Below are 18,844 nucleotides of genomic sequence, written 5' to 3' on the forward strand. Positions count from 1 at the left end.
ACCTGAACAGTGCCTGGCACACAGTAAGCACCCAATTAATATAAGTTTGCATTTATTAAGTCAAACAATTTACAAATTTTCATTTTACTTTCAGTTTTGCAGAGTGTCAGAATATTTGTGACAAAACAAAATGTAATTTTCAGTTTGTCAATCCATCAGCTTCCAAAGGAATCTCATTTTTCCTCCAAAGCATGTCTCTTCCTATAAAATATTTACTTGTAACAAGCCCACATGTGGGCCATCATGCTGCTTTTTCTCTCATTAGGTAGTTCCCCATCAGTTTACACTCACAAAAATGAATCTCTAATTCAGAGTATATACAGAGTCAATTTTTTACTCATGAGAAAACTCTGCTACTAACATCATTTATCATCACCATCAACACTTGTTATCAAATTTTTCCTTTCGTTCAGCAAACTCTCAGCAATGTCACTGTAATTATATGTTATTACAGGTGGGAAGATGTCTTCAGAACCAAAAATGACAAGATTACTGTGGCAGCATCAAGCTGACCAAAATTCTATTGTTCTGAGGACTCAAATATAGTAAAATATTAGAAAAGAAGCAGAAAACAAGTTATATCCCCAAACTCTCAATTATCATCAATAGCATTCAGCCTTCCATTTTAATTTAAATATACACTTGGAAAATATGAAGAGTAGCAGTTCTGTGAGTTTGACAGCAAATGAACTTTTTGAACAATACAAGGGACACAAAAGTAAGCAATAGTCTTAATCCATAAAGAAACCTAAACAACAGAATCACTTCAACTGTGCTAATATAGAACGAAGGTCTTTAAAACTCTTCAAAAGTTACTGTCATAGTATGGAAAGTTCCAGTAAAGGATAAGAAGAATTTCCCATCACGCAGATAACGAAACTAATTTTAAGTGTTTACATTTCCTGTGTTCCCACCGTACTTTGATCACCACTGAGAAGGAAGTGAGGGAGGATTGAGACCACATGCTGAACAGGAGCACTAAAGGACGGCTATGTCTGAAGTTGCACTGTCATATATAACCCTTTTATTGTCCCCTCCCCCCATGCTAATGCAACTCAGTTATCTGCATCGGACACAACTCTTCACAAGAGATCAGGCAAGTATTTTCTAACCAAAGTTCAGAATTATCTCAGTCTGCAGAGTAGCCAGGATTGGAATCACTCTCCCCTGGATTTTTCTAGCTCAACTGCCCAATATCTGGCATTCACTTTGTTTTGCCAACTAGATCATAACTTTTTGTCAGTTCTAAGTGGCTTTCCCTAGCTTTTGAATCACTAATTCTATCATTCTAAAGCACAATTTTGATGATATAACTTGACCTGCTCAAAAATTCTTCATGGTCTCTCCTCATTGCTTAATAAATTTATTAAAACTAAACACACCTTTAACTGGAACATAATAGATAGAAGAAAAAAGGAAACAAAATATAACCAGAGACATTGAAGTTAAGAACAATCTAACAATAGCCAGGGGGGAGTGGGGAGGGGACAGTGAGGAGAGGGGATTACTGGAACTACTATAAAGGACACATGGACAAAATCAAGGGGGAGGGTGGAGGTGGGGGAGGGAGAGGGGTTCAGCTGGGGTGGGGTGGTGGGATGGGGAGAAAAGGCACACAACTGTAATTGAATAACAATGAAAAATTAAAATTAAATAAAAAACAAACTAAACACAAAATCTCTTGACCATGGTATTGGTGGTTAAATGATCTGATCCTAAGATACCTATCCAACATTACTTCCTACTACCCATTTAATCATAACTTTCATTTCAACCAAACTGGAATGCTTGTTGTTTCCAAATATATTCCATACTTTACCCTCACCCTTGCTCATGGATATACTTTTCCAAGAACACTTTTGTTACTTAATCTACTTTTCAGTTATTTTCAGATATGAAGATAAATAAGGCATGGTCCTGGCCTTCATGGAGTCCATAGGTCATAGGGAAAGAGTCGTAAGAAAACTAATGAGTTATAATAAAATAGAGTAAGTACACTGTTATAAACACAACACAGGGTATCAAAGAAGCTAAGAGGATGTTACCTCCAGAACACACACATGTACTCAAAATATGTAAATTAGACTATAGGTATAAACTGCAAATTAGGTTTTCAAAATTAGGTTTGTAAAAATGTCCCCAACCCACAGTATGCCCCATTCTCATTTATTTCCCTTCCCTATGTTTATCCCAATATGTTTTTCTTCCCAAAGTATAAAAAATTGTATCAACTTATATGCTCAGAGACCAGCCAGTAATATAAACTCATTTCTGTACTTATCTTGTCACAGACTGGAAATAAACAGTTTATAAACTGGCACCAGACTGCAGACTGCTCTTTGAGTAGCACTATCACACACAGAGTCTCTTACATGACCCCAAATATTCACTTTCCCTCTTTCTTGTTAACCAAAATAAACAGAGATAATGAAACAAAGTATTTAATAGTTATGATCTCAAATAAAAGCTGCCGTAGTAAAATAATTTAATTTGGAGGATACGAATTTCTGTGATAGCCTTCAAATCATTTTCTGTTACTCCTAAAAAAAAAAACAAAACCCTACATACTTATATGGTTTTTTAAAACTTTTCCATAAAAACTGTTTCAATAAAATTTGCATAACTTTTTGTTGACAGCAAAGTTAAAAATTTATATCACAGTTTAAGGTATAATGCAATATAATTAGGAAATGCAGAAATTGCACATAAATAACCTATTCAAGTTTACTATATTTTTATATTACTCCCTATGCTAAGAAACACAGACTAGATACTTTCATACACTTTTATAAACCAAGGAAAAAAGCAAAGAATTACCTTGAACTTCATTAGGCTGGGACGCAACTGAAAAAGATGGTACTTTGAATATACCTTCCCTGATTTCAGAAGCAGAAAAAGCATCACTTGCTGTAAACATGTTAATATCTGAATATTGAGGTTTCTGCTTACTATTGCTACATTTCCATGATTTCCCTTTGTTCATTTCTGTTTGGACAATTTCCCCTGAGCCAACATGAGAATCTAAGTTTGCAATGTCATTAGAGTAAGCACTCCTATGCATATTGTCAGATATTTTAAATAATCTGCAAAAAAAAAAAAGGAAAGGAAAAAACATGTTTGCATGTAGAAAACTAGCATAAAATCGGTCCCTTTAAAAATACCTGTACATTATGGTTTATTCAAACACAAAAATTAATCATTCTGCTAAGATAGGACTTATTAAATTTACCACTGAATTATGTCTTTTCACTTTCCTAAAACTCAGATAAGTCCATTTGTGGTAGCCAGCCTCTGAGATAGCCCCAATGATCCTTGTCTCCTGGTATTCATACCTTTCTTTAGTCTCAAATCAGTACTAGCCTATGAGATTAGTAGTGTACTATGGAAGTACAAGTGTGTGATTACCAAGGCTAGGTCATAAAAGACATTGTCTCTTCCACATGATCTCTTGTATGACTCACTCTGAGAGGAGCCAGCCACTAGAATATCATGAGAACACTCAAGCAATCCTATAGAGAGGCCCATGTGGACAGATTCTGAGGCATCTTGTCAGTAACCAGCACCCACTTACCAAAAACTAATTGGTAATCATTTTAGTGTAATAAATACTTCTTTACAAAGTTCTGGAAAATACAGGAAAGACATCTTTATAATTACAATTTATCATATTAGACTGATCTAAAGACAATTTGCTTACAACAGTCCTAAGGGATGAAATGACCATTAAGGTTCCTAATACAGCACTCACATCTTATAAGTATAGGAATGACTGCAGGTATCATTATCAGGCTTACAGAATTGCACTGGTCCCCAACCTTTTTGGGACTGGTTTCGTGGAAGACAATTTTTCCATGGACATGGGGGTCAGGGGAGGGAGGGAGGAGGCAGAGCTCAGGTGGTAATGTGTACAGTGTCCGCAGACAGGTGGAGGAAGGTTGGGGATCCCTGCCATAAGGAATGACACCCATGCAAGTACTAAAAAAATATAGAATAGTTTCTGAGCTTCCGGCCAAGATGGAGGCATAGGTAGACACACTGTGCCTCCTCGCACAACCAAAAGAAGGGCAACAACAATTTAAGAACAAAAAACAACCAGAACTGACAGAAAATCGAACTGCATGGAAGTCCGACAACCAAGGAGATAAAGAAGAAACATTCATCCAGACCTGTAGGAGGGGCAGAGAGGACTTGCGGCAAGGCAGTGGCTGGCAAACCCAACGAGGTGCCAGATTGTGGAGTGGGGTGGGCAAAGCTGCAGCTGGCCAGTGAGGCTGCAGCTGGTGGACCAGGTGACAGACCTCACAACCCAGAGTTCCAGCCCGGGGAAATGAAGCCTCCAACCATTGATTGAAAACACCTGTGAAGGTTGAGGCGGCAGCAGGAGAAACTCCCAGGCTCACAGGTGAGTTCATTGGAGAGACCCATGGGTCCTAGAACATGGGCAAACCCACCCACTCGGAAAGCAGCACCAGAAGGGCCCAACTTGATTGTGGGTAGCAGAGGGAGTGACTGAAAACTGGCAGAGTGGAGCAAGCACCATTCTTCACTCTTGTACCCTCCCCCACATATAGCGTCACAGTGCAGCAGACGAGCATTACCCTGCCCTGGTGAACACCTAAGGCTCCGCCCCTTTACATAACAGGTGCACCAAGACAAAAAAAAGAAATTGCCCGAATGAAAGAACAGATCAAAGCTCCAGAAAAAGTACAACTAAGCAATGAAGAGATAGCCTACCTACCAGAGGCACAGTTCAAAACAATGGTAATCAGGATGCTCACAGAATTGGTTGAATTTGGTCTCAAAGTAGATGAAAAAATGAAAGCTATGCTAAGAGAAACAAAGGAAAATGTACAGGGAACCAATAGTGATGGGAAGGAAACTGGAACTCAAATCAACGGTGTGGACCAGTAGGAAGAAAGAAACATCCAACCAGAAAAGAATGAAGAAAAAAGAATTCAGAAAAATGAGGAGAGGCTTAGGAACCTCCAGGACATCTTTAAACACTCCAACATCCGAATTATAGGGGTGCCAGAAGGAGAAGAGGAAGAGCAAAAAAATGAAAACTTATTTGAACAAATAATGAAGGATAACTTCCCTAATCTGGCAAAGGAAAGAGACTTCCAGGAAGTCCAGGAAGCTCAGAGAGTCCCAAAGAAGCTGGACCTAAGGAGGAACACACCAAGGCACATCATAATTACATTACCCAAGATTAAAGAGAAGGAGAGAATCTTAGAAGCAGCAAGAGAAAAGCAGACAGTTACCTACAAAGGAGTTCCCATAAGACTGTCAGCTGATTGCTCCAAAGAGACCTTACAGGCAAGAAGGGGCTGGAAAGAAGTATTCCAAGTCATGAAAGACAAGGACCTACATCCAAGATTGCTCTATCCAGCAAAGCTATCATTTAGAATGGAAGGGCAGATAAAGTGCTTCTCAGATAGGGTCAAGTTAAAGGAGTTCATCATCACCAAGCTCTTATTATAGGAAATGTTAAAGGGATTTATCTAAGAAAAAGAAGATTAAAAAAATGAACAGTAAAAATGACAGCAAACTCACAGTTATTAACAACCACACCTAAAAGAAAAACAAAAGCAAACTAAGCAAACAACTAGAACAGGAACAGAACAACAGAAATGGAGATCACATGGAGAGTTACCAACAGGGGAGGGGGAGGGGGAGAGAGGGGGGAAAGTACAGAGAATAAGTAGCATAAATGGTAGGTAGGAAATAGATGGGGGAGGGTAAGAATAGTATAGGAAATGTAGAAGCCAAAGAATTTATATATATGTATGACCCATGGACATGAACTATAGGGGGGGAATGTGGGAGGGAGGGGTTGTGCAGGATGGAGTGGAATGAAGGGGAGGAAATGGGACAAATGTAATAGCATAATCAATAAAATATATTTTAAAAAAGGGAACCTTAGGCTCAGGACACTAAATAACCCCAAACTGTTTACATAGTAAGACATATACTTTACATAACTCATAAATGCAAGAAATCACAATAGAAATAGAATAAAAAATAAATAAATAAAATTAGGTAGTAGTGATGGTTGTATAACTATTTTAAAAACCATGAATTGTACACTTCAAGAGAGTAAATTTTATAAGTGAATTATATCTTAATAAAGCTGTTTCAAAATATTCATAGACACCAATCTCAACTGAGCCCTTTACAGTGTCCAACAATCCTACCATTATTCTAATTGGATTGCTTTCCCATTCTCTCTAATTGTTTTTCATTCTTCACATACTTACTCATTACGTCCACTTTCCCCCCCAAGCTCCACAGATGATCTCATCTCTTATGTCATAGAGAAAACAAAAACAAACAACTAGATCTCTTCTGAACCAGAAATTCACATATTCAATTGTCTATTTGAGTAATTTATAAGCACCTAAGATCAAATGTCCAAATCTGTGCTCATCTTTCCCAAAACATGTTCTTCCTTCACAGTTTTGTATATTATAAAAGGGCACTACCATCCTTAATCATTCTGGCTCAAACCAGAACCTAGAAGTTGGATCTCATGTCCAATAATCATTTAAGTCCTGTGGAATTCTATCTTCTAAATAATTCTGAATTCTCTCATTCCTGCTACCACAATCCTAGGTCAGGCTACCTACCATTCTCTTACTTAGACTAATAAAATAACCTTCTAAGTGGCCCTTCAGAATGTATTCTAGCTCTCTTCTAATTCATCATACTGGGGCCACAATAGACTTTAAATAAAAAGAGAAATCTAATTTTACTGCTCTGCTTAAAACCAGGACCTTGTCCAATGGTTCCCAAACTCTATCATATATAACAATCCTCTAGAAAACATGTTGAAAATGAAGATGCCTTGGTGACATCCCACCCTTCATATAGACTGTGATTCAGTAAGTCCAAGGGAGTACCCAGGAATCCAAATTTTTAATAAGCACTCCAGGTGATTCTGATGCAGTAGATCCCTGGGTCACAGTTTAAGAAACACTGCCTTAAGGAAAAGTATAAAATGTTTATCCTGGCCTATAATACTCTGAATGACTTGGCCCCTCCATATCTAACCTCTCAGCTTTCTCTCTTACTTTAAAAGCAAGGAAATTTTTAAAGAATAGGCCAGGTTCTGTACTACCTTAGGACTTTTGCACACACTATTCCTTTTGCCTGGAACACTCTGCTTTATTTGCACTTAACTTCATTTTTTTCCTCCTTAAAGTTAAGTTTAAATACCACTTCTTCAGGAAAGCATCCCCTGACACTCCCAAGCAGATTAGGTCCCCATGCTACATGCTCAAACAGCAGTTCTCAAAGGGTAGTAGAGTCTATTTCAGGGAGTTCATAAGATCAAAATTATTTTCCTAATACTACTAAGGCATTATTTGCCTTTTTCTCGACCATTCTCTCACTAGTTAACATGGAGTTTTCCAGAGGCTCCAAGCTGTGTGGTATTATAACAGATTGAATACAAAAGCAAATATGAGAATCCAAGTATCTTCTATTAAGCTAGAAATTAAAAACATTTGCAAAAACATAAAACACCACCACTCTTCTCACTAAATTATTTTAGAAAATAATTATTTTTAATGAAATACATTGTCTAGATTAACAAGTATGTTTATTATTTTAAAATGAATTAGTAAATATTTTTCAAAATTTTAACTGTAATTTATAATATGGTTAAGCATTAATATTTAAATATTAAAAATAGCCCACATAAACAAAAACTCTTTGGAAATGCCTAATAATTCTTAAGTGTAAAGGGGTCCTAACAACATAAAGTTTGAGAACCTCTGCTCTAACCACGTTCTTCATCAAAAATAATTGTCATACTATTATTTTTAGTTATTTACTATCAGTCTTTCCCCCATTAAATTGTAAGCGCTCCTGAGGCAAGAACCTATGACTAGAATCCCAAAGTTAACAGAATGTCTGGTATATAATAGACTCTATTTGTTATTGGTGTTTTTCTCATTCAGATTTTATATTTCATAGTTTTGGACACACACATAGCTATTCAACTTTATCACTGAATGTTATTTATTTCATTTAATTAATTACCTTTTTCGGAAGGCTGATGTGCTCTCTCCTTTTTCTTCTGCAGAATTAACTAATCTTGTATCATCTGGAATATTTTTCTCAGGTGCTATCTCAGTGCCAAAGTGATTTTTTAATTTCTGAGAAGAACCGTATGTCAGCTTGCCAGAAACATGTGATAAGCCATTTTTATCTGTCCCTCCAAAATTTACGCCATCTTCTCCATAATTATTATAGGGAAAGGCAAATTGGAACTTTTGTGTTGGTGAAATATAATTTGTACTTTCATCAGTTATCTTTAAATTTGACGTTAATATTTTTTGCCTCTTTCCCATACCTACAAAAATGGAATATATTAATTACTACATGTTCTCCATGGAATAAAATTTTCAAAACAATGATAAAAAATTCAATAAAAATTTTCAAAAGGGTTTACTAGATAAATACGAAAGCCAAAAGAAAAGTATTAGTACAATAACAAGATAATCTGAAATATCATACACGGCTTTTAAATACAGGTGATTATCACTTTATGGTTTATTATATCACTGAAAGGCCCTCAGAAATTAAGAATTATTTAAATTAAATTTGAAATTTATACAAAACCTACAACATAAAATAGGCTTAATTCTGACCCACAGAAATAATCATACATGTAATATTTATTTTATCTACTACAAATGATATAATTATATAAGTAACTATAAAGATTTTTAAATTTATATAAATAATTTATATACAGAAGTAAATGACCAGCCATATATAATGTCAGTGAATGTGATTCAGTATTAAAAATACACGATACAATACTTTTAACTTTGATATTGCCTCTAAAATCAAGATAAAGGAATGTTTTCATGAAGGTGACAAATTTGTAAAGATTTCTTTAAAGAGATTTTATTAATACAAGCATCTTTGAGAGGCTTAGGAGGAGGCTTATTAGGGCTTAAATTTGCTTTACCATACACACACACACACACACACAAACACATATATAACACAATGATATGTATACATTGTAAATTCTGTATACTGTTTGGTACATAAAAGAGTACATATATTTGCATTTGTAAGTATATAAATTATGAATCTTAATAATAAAATGTACAGGCATGAACCCACTGCCCAATTTAAAAATCCAAATTTTGCCAACAATATTACATTAGATCACATATACTATTTGTATGTGCTTGTTTTGTAGCTTTATAAAATGATGGTATCAAACTACACATGATCATCTGCATCTTCCCTTTTTCACTCAATATATTTCAGAAATCTGGTTCCCTAAACCAGAGAATCCTACCTTCGGTAAAAAGCAAGACAAAAACTAAATAGCAGGGATAGTTTTAATGGTAAGAGGAGACAAAATTCACAGAACAATAAAATGGTTATATGTTATATTATGTACATATACTATGCATACATATGTATATGTATATATAGAGAAGGAAAATGTTCTAGACTTTCACAGTTGGTGAGCACTATTTTGAATAAGATAAGTCTGCAACTTTCATTTTATCCCGTTAAAAATAAAAAAATTAACATTTTAATGTGTTACTAGATTTTTTTACATTGCGTAGGTTTGGCTTCACAACAAATATGTGATAATATACCTAATGGTTTATGATTTTCTATTTCTTCTTCTAATGTATGAGTATCTGGAATTTCTGAAACCAATGGAGCAGGTGGGAGAAACCAATCCAATGATTTTCCATTGTCTGGAGAGCTACATAAAATATAAAAATGTGAATATACATGTTAATAAGATATAACATCAGGAACTATATATTTATCAACTAAACACCACTCAATCACAGACTCTTAAGTATCCTATAAACTTACTGTGTTAACTTTAATTTATCCCTATATAGCAGTGCTCTTGATCTTTTTTTTCCTTTTGTATCATAGGATTAGTGACATTACTATGTGAAATATGCTACCTAAATAATGGCTTTAATTCCATCTCCTTTTCTCCAATTCAAATGCTTTTGATAGGAATCTTAAATATGTTCCAGTACTTTTTTAAAAGTAGTAAATCATTCTGAAACTTTAGCACCTTAACAAGTGACAATTACTTTTGACATAGCTCATGATTAATCATGGGTCATCAGTGTAAATGACACCATTACTAGTATTCTAGAGTATACCTAAAGCACTATTACAAATCAATGTTCTAACTCGAATATTCTTGGTCCAGAACCATTTGAAAACCACAGAAAATTCAAGAAAAGAGTTGAAACTCACAGCCACTTTGTAAACTTACAGAATTGAGATTTTTGCCATCCAGTTGGCATTGATAACTAACTACCTCATCTTTCACCTGTTATCCTATTAACAGATAATGCCTTAATATTTTCTTTCCAATCAAAGATGGCTTGTCTTTCATTAGAACAGAAAGATAATTGTTAGGTGATAGGAAATGAAGTTAAGAAAAGCACCACATATAATTCCTATGCCAAGATTCAAGAATTTTATGATTTATTTCTTATCTCTTCATTTAGGATTTCAAACTCTTAAAAGTGATAGACTCAAGTCTTCTACTTTTGTGCATCTCATAGCACCTAACATATAGCTACTATCGCTATATTTTCCAAATCAAAAATCTACAACACATTATCTGACTTTGTCTGATTGTCTGACAAAAGGCCAAAGCATTTGCTGCAAATCAAAACAACAATAAGATACCACCTCACACTTGTCAGAATGTCTGTCATTAATAAATCAACAAACAACAAGTATTGGTGAGGATATGGAGAAAAGGGAACCTTAGTGCACTGTTGGTGTGAATGCAGATTGGTGAGGCCACTGTGGAAAACAGAATAGAATTTCCTGAAAAAATTAAAAGTGGAACTGCTTTATGACCCAGGAATTCTACCTCTGGGTATATATCTAAAGAAACCCAAAACACTAATTCTAAAGAATATATGCACCCCCATGTTCCTTGTAGCATCATTTACAATAGCCATGATATGGAAGTGCCCATCAATAGACAAGTAGGTAAAAAAAGTTGTGGTACATAAAAACAATGGAATATCACTTGTCCATTAAGAAGAATGAAATCTTACCTCTTGCTACAGCATGGATGGACCTAGAGGGTATTATACTAAGTGAAAATAAGTCAGACAGACAAAAACAAATACCACAATTTCATTTACATGTGGAATCTAAAGAACAAAATAAAACCAAGAAATTGGACACAGTTTCATGGATACAGAGAACTCCTGACTATGGGATGAAGTTCTGGTTCCCCAGAGGCACAAGCTTCCAAAGGTCCTCTCTCAGTGATAACCCAGGATGTGCTTAATTCCCCCAGAAACACGTTGTGACAGTACACATGAAATGATACCAATGAGGGAAGTTCACTAGAGTCTCCATGCCCAGGGTTTTTATTGGGAACTAATCACATGGGCATTCCCTCTCTGACACATTCTAGATTCCCAGAAGCAAAGCAAATGTTCAGAATAAACCATATTACTTGTATAAACTGTGAGCCACTCTGTTATCAGTCAATGGTGGGAAACTTCGACTCCAGCCAAAAGCCAATCTGGCAAGTAAGCCTTTTCAAGGATAACAGTGTAGGCCTAATATATTAACTCTTCTGTACAGTGACTACTCCAGAAAATTCAAGAGAGATGTTAACAAGATACAAAAAACACACATCTAGCTCTACTGTTCAACCTTCCCATTAAGTCATATCTTCCTCATGATTTCCCTATTTTCCAAAGATGCCATCATTTCCCCAGCCACTCAGAATCCAAACCATAATATAATCTTTACCCAGTATATACAGACACTACCAGGGCTTGTTGCACCTTATAAATTTTCTTGAATTCATCATTTTCTTGTATTTCTACTGTCATTCTTGTAATCAAGGCTCCAGTCAACTTATATTTGGTTGAGAACAATAGTGTCTTAACTGGCCTCACCACCTCCAGGCTTTCGCTCTCTAATATAATTTACACACTCTTGTCACATTAATTTGGAATTGTTTTTCATCATATTATTCTATTCAAAATCCCTCAGTGGTATCTGAAAAATGCCAAACTTTCAAGTGGCCCAAGACCACCCTTACAGTTTTACCTCTCCTACATGTAGCTTATGGTCCAGGCCAAAGCGAAATATGTGTATACAGATAATACATTCTGTCCCTCCTCCTTTTTGCTCAAGAATATTTCCTTTACTCAGCTTGCCCCTGTACCTGACCCTACCATCATATTTACCTGTAGAAGTTCAATTGTTTTATTCACTCAATCCACTGAACAATTATTTACTGAGAACTATGTGTACTTTCTTAGGCACTAGAGCATATATTAATTCAAAATCCAGCTCAAATTATACCTTCATGAAATCTCCCTGGTTATCTAAGATTTTCTTCTCCCTTCCCTCTTATTATTTGAACCTATCATTTTTATCACAGTCCTCTTTGTATGATAATAGAAAGATGGATGATAATAGATAAGTAGATAGATAGATCTGCCACCTCCTCTCGATTGTATATGCTTAAGGGTCTTGTTTTTTTTTAAATATATTTTATTAATTATGCTATTAGTTATCCAATTCCCCCCTTTATTCCCCTCCACCCTGCACACCCCTCCCATCCACATTACCCACCCCTCAGTTCATGTCCATGGGTCATACATATAAGTTCTTTGGCTTCTCCATTTCCTATACTATTCTTAACCTCCCCTGTCCATTTCCTACCTACCATTTATACTACTTATTCCCTGTACCTTTTCCCCCACTCCCCTCTCCCCTACCCCACTGATAACCCTCCATGTGATCTCCATTTCTGTGATTTTGTTCCTATTCCAGTTGTTTGCTTAGTTTGCTTTTGTTTTTGTTTTAGGTTTGGTTATTGATAGTTGTGAGTTTGTTGTCATGTTACTGTTCACATTTTTTATCTTCTTTTTCTTAGATAAGTCCCCTTAACATTTCATATAATAAGGGCTTGGTGATGATGAACTCCTTGAACTTGACCTTATCAGGGAAGCACTTTATCTGCCCTTCCATTCTAAATGAAAGTTTTGCTGGATACACCAATCTTGGATGTAGGTCCTTGCCTTTCATGACTTCAAATACTTTCTTCCAGCTCCATCTTGCCTGCAAGGTTTCTTTTGAGAAATCAGCTGACAGTCTTATGGGAACTCCTTTGTAGATAACTGTGTCCTTTTTCTCTTGCTACTTTTAAGATTCTCTCCTTCTCTTTAATCTTGGGTAATGTAATTATGATGTGTGTTGGTGTGTGCTTCCTTGAGTCCAACTTCTTTGGGACTCTCTGAGCTTCCTGGACTTCCTTGCAATCTATTTTCTTTGCCAGATTGGGGATGTTCTCCTTCATTGTATGTTCAAATAAGTTTTCAATTTCTTGTTCTTCCTATTCTCCTTCCAGCACCCCTATAATTCAGATGTTGGATCGTTTAAAGTTGTCCTGGAGGTTCCTAAGCCTCTCCTCATTTTTCTGAATTCTTGTTTCTTCATTAGGTTCTGGTTGAACGTTTATTTCTTCCTTCTGGTCCAAACTGTTGATTTGAGTCCTGGTTTCCTTCCCATCACTTTTGGTTCCCTGTACATTTTCCTTTGTTTCACTTTTCATAGCCTTCACTTTTTCCTCTATTTTGTGATCATACTCAACCAATTCTGTGAGCATCCTGATTACTAGTGTTTGGAACTGTGCATCTAATAGGTTGGTTATATCTTCGTCACTTGTATTTTTCCTAGAGCTTTGATCTGTTCTTTTATTTGGGCCCCCTCCCTTTTTTTGTCGTGGTGCACCTATTACTTAGTAAGGGGCGGCACCTTAGGTATTTGCTAGGCCGGGGCAACCCACATCGCTGCGTTGTGGCACTATATGTGGGGGAGGGGTTCGAGAGGGAACAATGCTGCTTGTTCACTAAGGGTCTTGTTTCCATTTTCATTTATATTGACAGTACTGAACACAGTGCTTTGTATAATGAGGCATATTATACGACAAATATTTGTTGATTCAATTCCGTGGCTTTTAACACATAGAGAGTCATGTCCAAGATCCTCATTCTGGCATTTAACATCTATCCTTAAGCTTACTTTTCTAATCTTATATCCCACTGCTTTTTTATACCTTTATGAACCTTCTATTCCAGGAAACTTCTCTATACACTATCCCCTAAAAATACTATGAATCATTTCATTTCCACTCTTTTCCTCTTGCTGTTATACTCTTCCTTCAAATGCCCACTTCCTCTTTGTATCAGAATTATCAAAGCCTCCTCAAGTCTCCCGACACTACTATAAAGTGTGACCTGATGATCACTTTGTCCCAAGACTCCTTCCAAATCTGAAATTTCATTACATAAATATATGTGTGTGTATGCATGTATATGTATATGTGTATATATATAAGCATATTTCTATATGCTTATCATTTGCCTTGCATTTTTTTTTACTTTGTATTGTTAGAATGGCAAACATGTGTTCCAATTTGCCCAGACCAGTCCTGATTAACTCTTGTTGTCCCATTTGGATGCAACTCTTTCACTCTTAAAAGCGTCTAGGTATATGTGTCCTTTATAGCAGTTCCTGTAATCCCCTCTCCTCACTGTACCCTCCCCACTTCCCCCTGGCTTTTGTTAGAGTGTTCTTAACTTCAATGTCTCTGGTTATATTTTGTTTGCTTTTTTCTTCTGTTGATTATGTTCCAGTTAAAGGTGAGATCATATGGAGGACACATGGACAAAATCAAAGGGGAGGGTGGAGTGGGGGCAGGGAGGTGGGTTTGGCTGGTGTGGGGTGGAGGGATGGAGAGAAAAGGCAGACAACTGTAACTGAGTAACAATAAAAATTTTTTAAAAATAAGATGCAATAAAATTATGAAACAAAAATAAATTTTAAAAGTGTATAGATATAAATGATAAATTACATGCTCACATTATTTATTAAGGAAATTTACATATTTGTGTTTAATTTCCTCAAGTAGATTTTAAGGGGTTTTTTAAAGCAAATGTCTGCTTCAACCTTTTTATATCCCTTTTAGCATTCAATCAATACCTGAATTAATATTTAAATGAATGAAAGAATAAATGAAGACTGCAATTTACTCAATGCTTCATTTTAAAAGGATAAAACAAAAGAAAAAATACATAGAAGTGTTAGAATTGAGAGCAATACACATGTGAAAACCCATAAAAGCCAGAATTTAATGGACTACCCATTCTCCACTCTTATATTACCCTTTCTGTTTCTAAAAGGTGTCACCATTTCTTCTAGTCTTTACCTTAGCCAAAAATAATTTGAACAGAAATTCAAATAAGTAAAAGCCAAATAAGCAAGACTCTGTTTTTTAAATTATAACATATAAGATGTTAAATTTTAGCTACTCCCTTATACCTGAGTTCCATGTTTATCAAACATACACCTAAAACATCCTTCTGTTTATCCCTTATTTTTAATTCATTTATTTACCAGAAGAAAATTAAAACTCCTTAAAAATTAAAAAAATACCTAAAACAATATACTACATTATCATTCTTTAAGGCAGACTTACTTTTCAGCTTCATCTGGTTTTTCAAAAAACAAATTATCCAAAGAAAACAAGGAGTCATTTGATTTCAACATGTTAAAAACTGGACTTTTTCATAAATCTAAAAAAAATATAGAAAAAGCAGTTTATATATACAAAAATGTAGAAAACATTTCTAAATGATAATCATAAATTTCCCACAATAAATACAGACTACGTTCCCAGCTGTATCTTCTGCAACTTTCTCCAAAGCTCCTCAATATTCAAATATATTATTCTGTGTCTTCCACTCATTCGTGATTTCACACTCGTACCCCTCTCTTCATATTGCACAAATGCTTAGAATGTGTTTTCTTTCATTCTCCACCTGGCAAATTTCTACCCATCCTTCATGGTATAGGTCAAGTGTTACTTATCTTTCAACAATTTCTCTGAATTTGACCTCTTACCCAAGACAGAATTAATCACTTCTTTTGGGCTTTTATAAAACTTTGTTCATACCATTATTTTTAGTATAGTGCACTTTACTGTGAATGTGTGTGTCTCTAACAATATACTATTTACATATGCAGTTATTTGCTTCAAAATATAGGCAGAGAGGTCAGAGGTATTGACAAAGCAAGACTGCAATTATTTGATAATTGATAAAGCTATGTAATTGTATGTGGAGCTCATTATATTGCCCTGCCTAAGTATGTAACTTTGAATTCTTCCAAATAAAAAAAAAATTACGAGTTTAACATATAGATGTATATTTACATTCATATTATATTACATATATAAATGTTTATGTTCCTTTTTTTAAAGATAATTTTTACATTCAGTGATGTTATCTAAAGGCTAAAAACATTTAGCATTGGCTCCTTGGAATATGATAAAAATGTAGGGCACAAAAAAGCCTCAAATTTGATAGGAGACATTAGAAACATTTCTACACACATAGTTTCCTTCACATTGAACTCTTACCCCTGCACATGAAAACTCTATCAAAATTTTTTCTAAATTCTGAAGCATGGAAGAAAATTCTATATAACAAAACATGAATCAGATGCACGTATCATAAAACATAAATCACAATTCTATTTATTCTGTGATAGTTAATACATTGCAAATCTTTCCTTAAGCTGGAAATTAAAATCAAAGAAACTATATGAGCGCCATCTCGTGGAGAAATCCATATTACCAAATCAGATTATGTCCCTCCAAGTTTCAATCCTCTCTGTTGTGGGATGAGACATGTGGGAGTACATAGAGGGAGGAATGTTTCCACATGCAGTCCTTGAAAAAATGCTACCAAGAGAGCTACATTTCTGTATACCTTATGTTGCGAGGTTTTTCATTGTTTTAGTTATTGTTTTTTTCCCCTTCCATCTGTTTAACTTAATTGCTCTCTTTATTTTTCTCAGTGCATTAATCACTTAGTCACCAACAAAAATAAACAGTAAAATAGAAACAAACTAGAACAGAAACATTATGCATTATTTTATCTCTGATGCACCCCTGTTAAACACCCTGATCTAAATTTCTCCATCCCCACAGTGTGCCTTATTTTTCTTCATAGCACTAATTGATAACTGGAATTATATGTTTTATTGCTTATCTTTCTCTAGACTGAGCAGGGACTTTTTGCTCACAAATGTATTTCAATAACCCAAAACAGTGCCTGTCATACAGTAAATGGCCCATAGGAATTCACTGTGGAATAAGTGCATTAGCAATGACCAGTTTATAAAAATAATTTTAAATAAAAATAATTTCTATCAACTCTGAAACTTAAAATTTTACCCTCAAACCTTTAAGGTTCAATTTTTAAATGTGAATTTTCTAGTTCAGTATCCATGTAGTCAAATCATAAAGATTCTGAAAGACTATGATTTTGAAATTTTCATTATGTAAATAAATATTTTTTTGAAAACAGGTCCTAGAAGGGAACTTAGCACATTTCTTTATGTTTGTGGCTATAGGAGATGCTAGGTTTTGAATTCATTGAAGTTTTAGGTTTAGAGTCAAGTTTTCTGAGTAAGTTTCCATGTTGGATTACTTTTTTACAAAGTTTTCATTTCCTCACATGGTATAAAATGATATTGCAACAATTATTTTAGGTTTAAGTGTTTGCTTTGGCTCTAATCGCTCCTAAAACACTGAAACTTTCTGTGCCTACGTAATTTATTGTCTGGTAAAATGACCAGCACCTTATCTAATTATTTTAATGGCAACTCAGAACTTTCTTACATTGTATAATCCTTACTGTATAAAATGTTCACATCTGTTAGCTATCCTTTACAATTTTACTCCCAGAAATACACTCCTTATTTCAAGAGTAAGAAAACCCTCATAAAATATTGACTTGCCAGAAATCGGTAGTCACTGAAGAAGGCGGGACCAACATTCACTGGAAAAACCAACCATCACAAATGAATTTGATGGTTGGAACTTGGACAAAGAATAAACACGGGAACGAGTTACTCCCCGCCCCGCTCCTATGTCTCGAGTCTCGGGCAGGGAGAGAGGTCCACACAGTGGGGGCCCCTGGTCCCCACAACCTCCCCAGGGGCACCCATGGGGTGAGAAGGCTCTAGCTAGAAACGAATCAGGGCCTGAAGAAAAAAATATCCCTGGGGATTTTCTGAGGAATACCTTACAACCAAGCAAGCCCATTCTAGGCTCGTGGCTGCGAGGTTGGAACCTTCTGGGCCCTGTGTGTGGCGCAGACCGGAGCTCAGGGCCGGTTTTTCCGCCACGGGAACTCAGTTCCCATCGCTGTCAAACTAAACGGCTACAATACACACACAGGCCCCACTAGCCCTCGCTCTGGCCAACACACCTGAAAATAAACAGAAGGGCTCCAAGAGCCACCAAAAATGCCACTCAGCCAGCTCCGGGACGGGCTGCAGACAACCAGGCCCCGCAAACGGAAGCCCAGGCCACGTGAGCGGAAGCCCAGGACACGAGAGCGGAAGCCCAGGACACGTGAGCGGAAGCCCAGCCCCGCCCCCCCCCCCCCCCCCCCCCCCGGGCTGCTGACTAGAATGTGCTGAGGGGCCACAGGGCGGGGGCTGGAAGCCGGGGGTGCTACAACTCACGGGTCCCCTCTGCCGCCCGCCCAGAGCCGGCTTAAAGGTCCACCAGTGCCGGGAAAATTGGCCCTGTCCCCACCAGGTCCACTTCTCCCCTCTGACCTCCCCTTGAGACGTTCGGGCCCCAGTTCTGACCTTCCCCAGAGAACCTCGGACTCCTAGGTCTCACTCCCGCGGCAGTTCAGAGAGGCGCACCTATTCCCGGCTCTCGGGACGACCAGCCCGGCCAAGCCCAGCTGCAAACAATAGATGA

General features: G+C 36.3%; 1 protein-coding gene across 1 annotated transcript in view; it reads right to left on the reverse strand.

Annotated features, from left to right (window-relative positions):
* The window catches only part of HFM1 (helicase for meiosis 1), a 95,747-nt gene extending 80,135 nt beyond the window's left edge, over positions 1-15,612 (reverse strand). Inside the window, exons 1-5 of the mRNA XM_071220960.1 lie at positions 15,539-15,612; positions 9,633-9,745; positions 8,044-8,356; positions 2,818-3,083; positions 2,502-2,540 (exon numbers count right to left, since the gene is read on the reverse strand). Coding sequence (XP_071077061.1) covers positions 2,502-2,540; positions 2,818-3,083; positions 8,044-8,356; positions 9,633-9,745; positions 15,539-15,609 — 802 coding nt within the window. The 5' untranslated portion in view covers positions 15,610-15,612. The remainder of the gene's footprint in view (positions 1-2,501; positions 2,541-2,817; positions 3,084-8,043; positions 8,357-9,632; positions 9,746-15,538) is intronic.
* Positions 15,613-18,844: the final 3,232 nt, after the last annotated feature.

Source organism: Desmodus rotundus, chromosome 3, assembly GCF_022682495.2.
Source record: "Desmodus rotundus isolate HL8 chromosome 3, HLdesRot8A.1, whole genome shotgun sequence".
Classification (NCBI taxonomy): domain Eukaryota; kingdom Metazoa; phylum Chordata; class Mammalia; order Chiroptera; family Phyllostomidae; genus Desmodus; species Desmodus rotundus.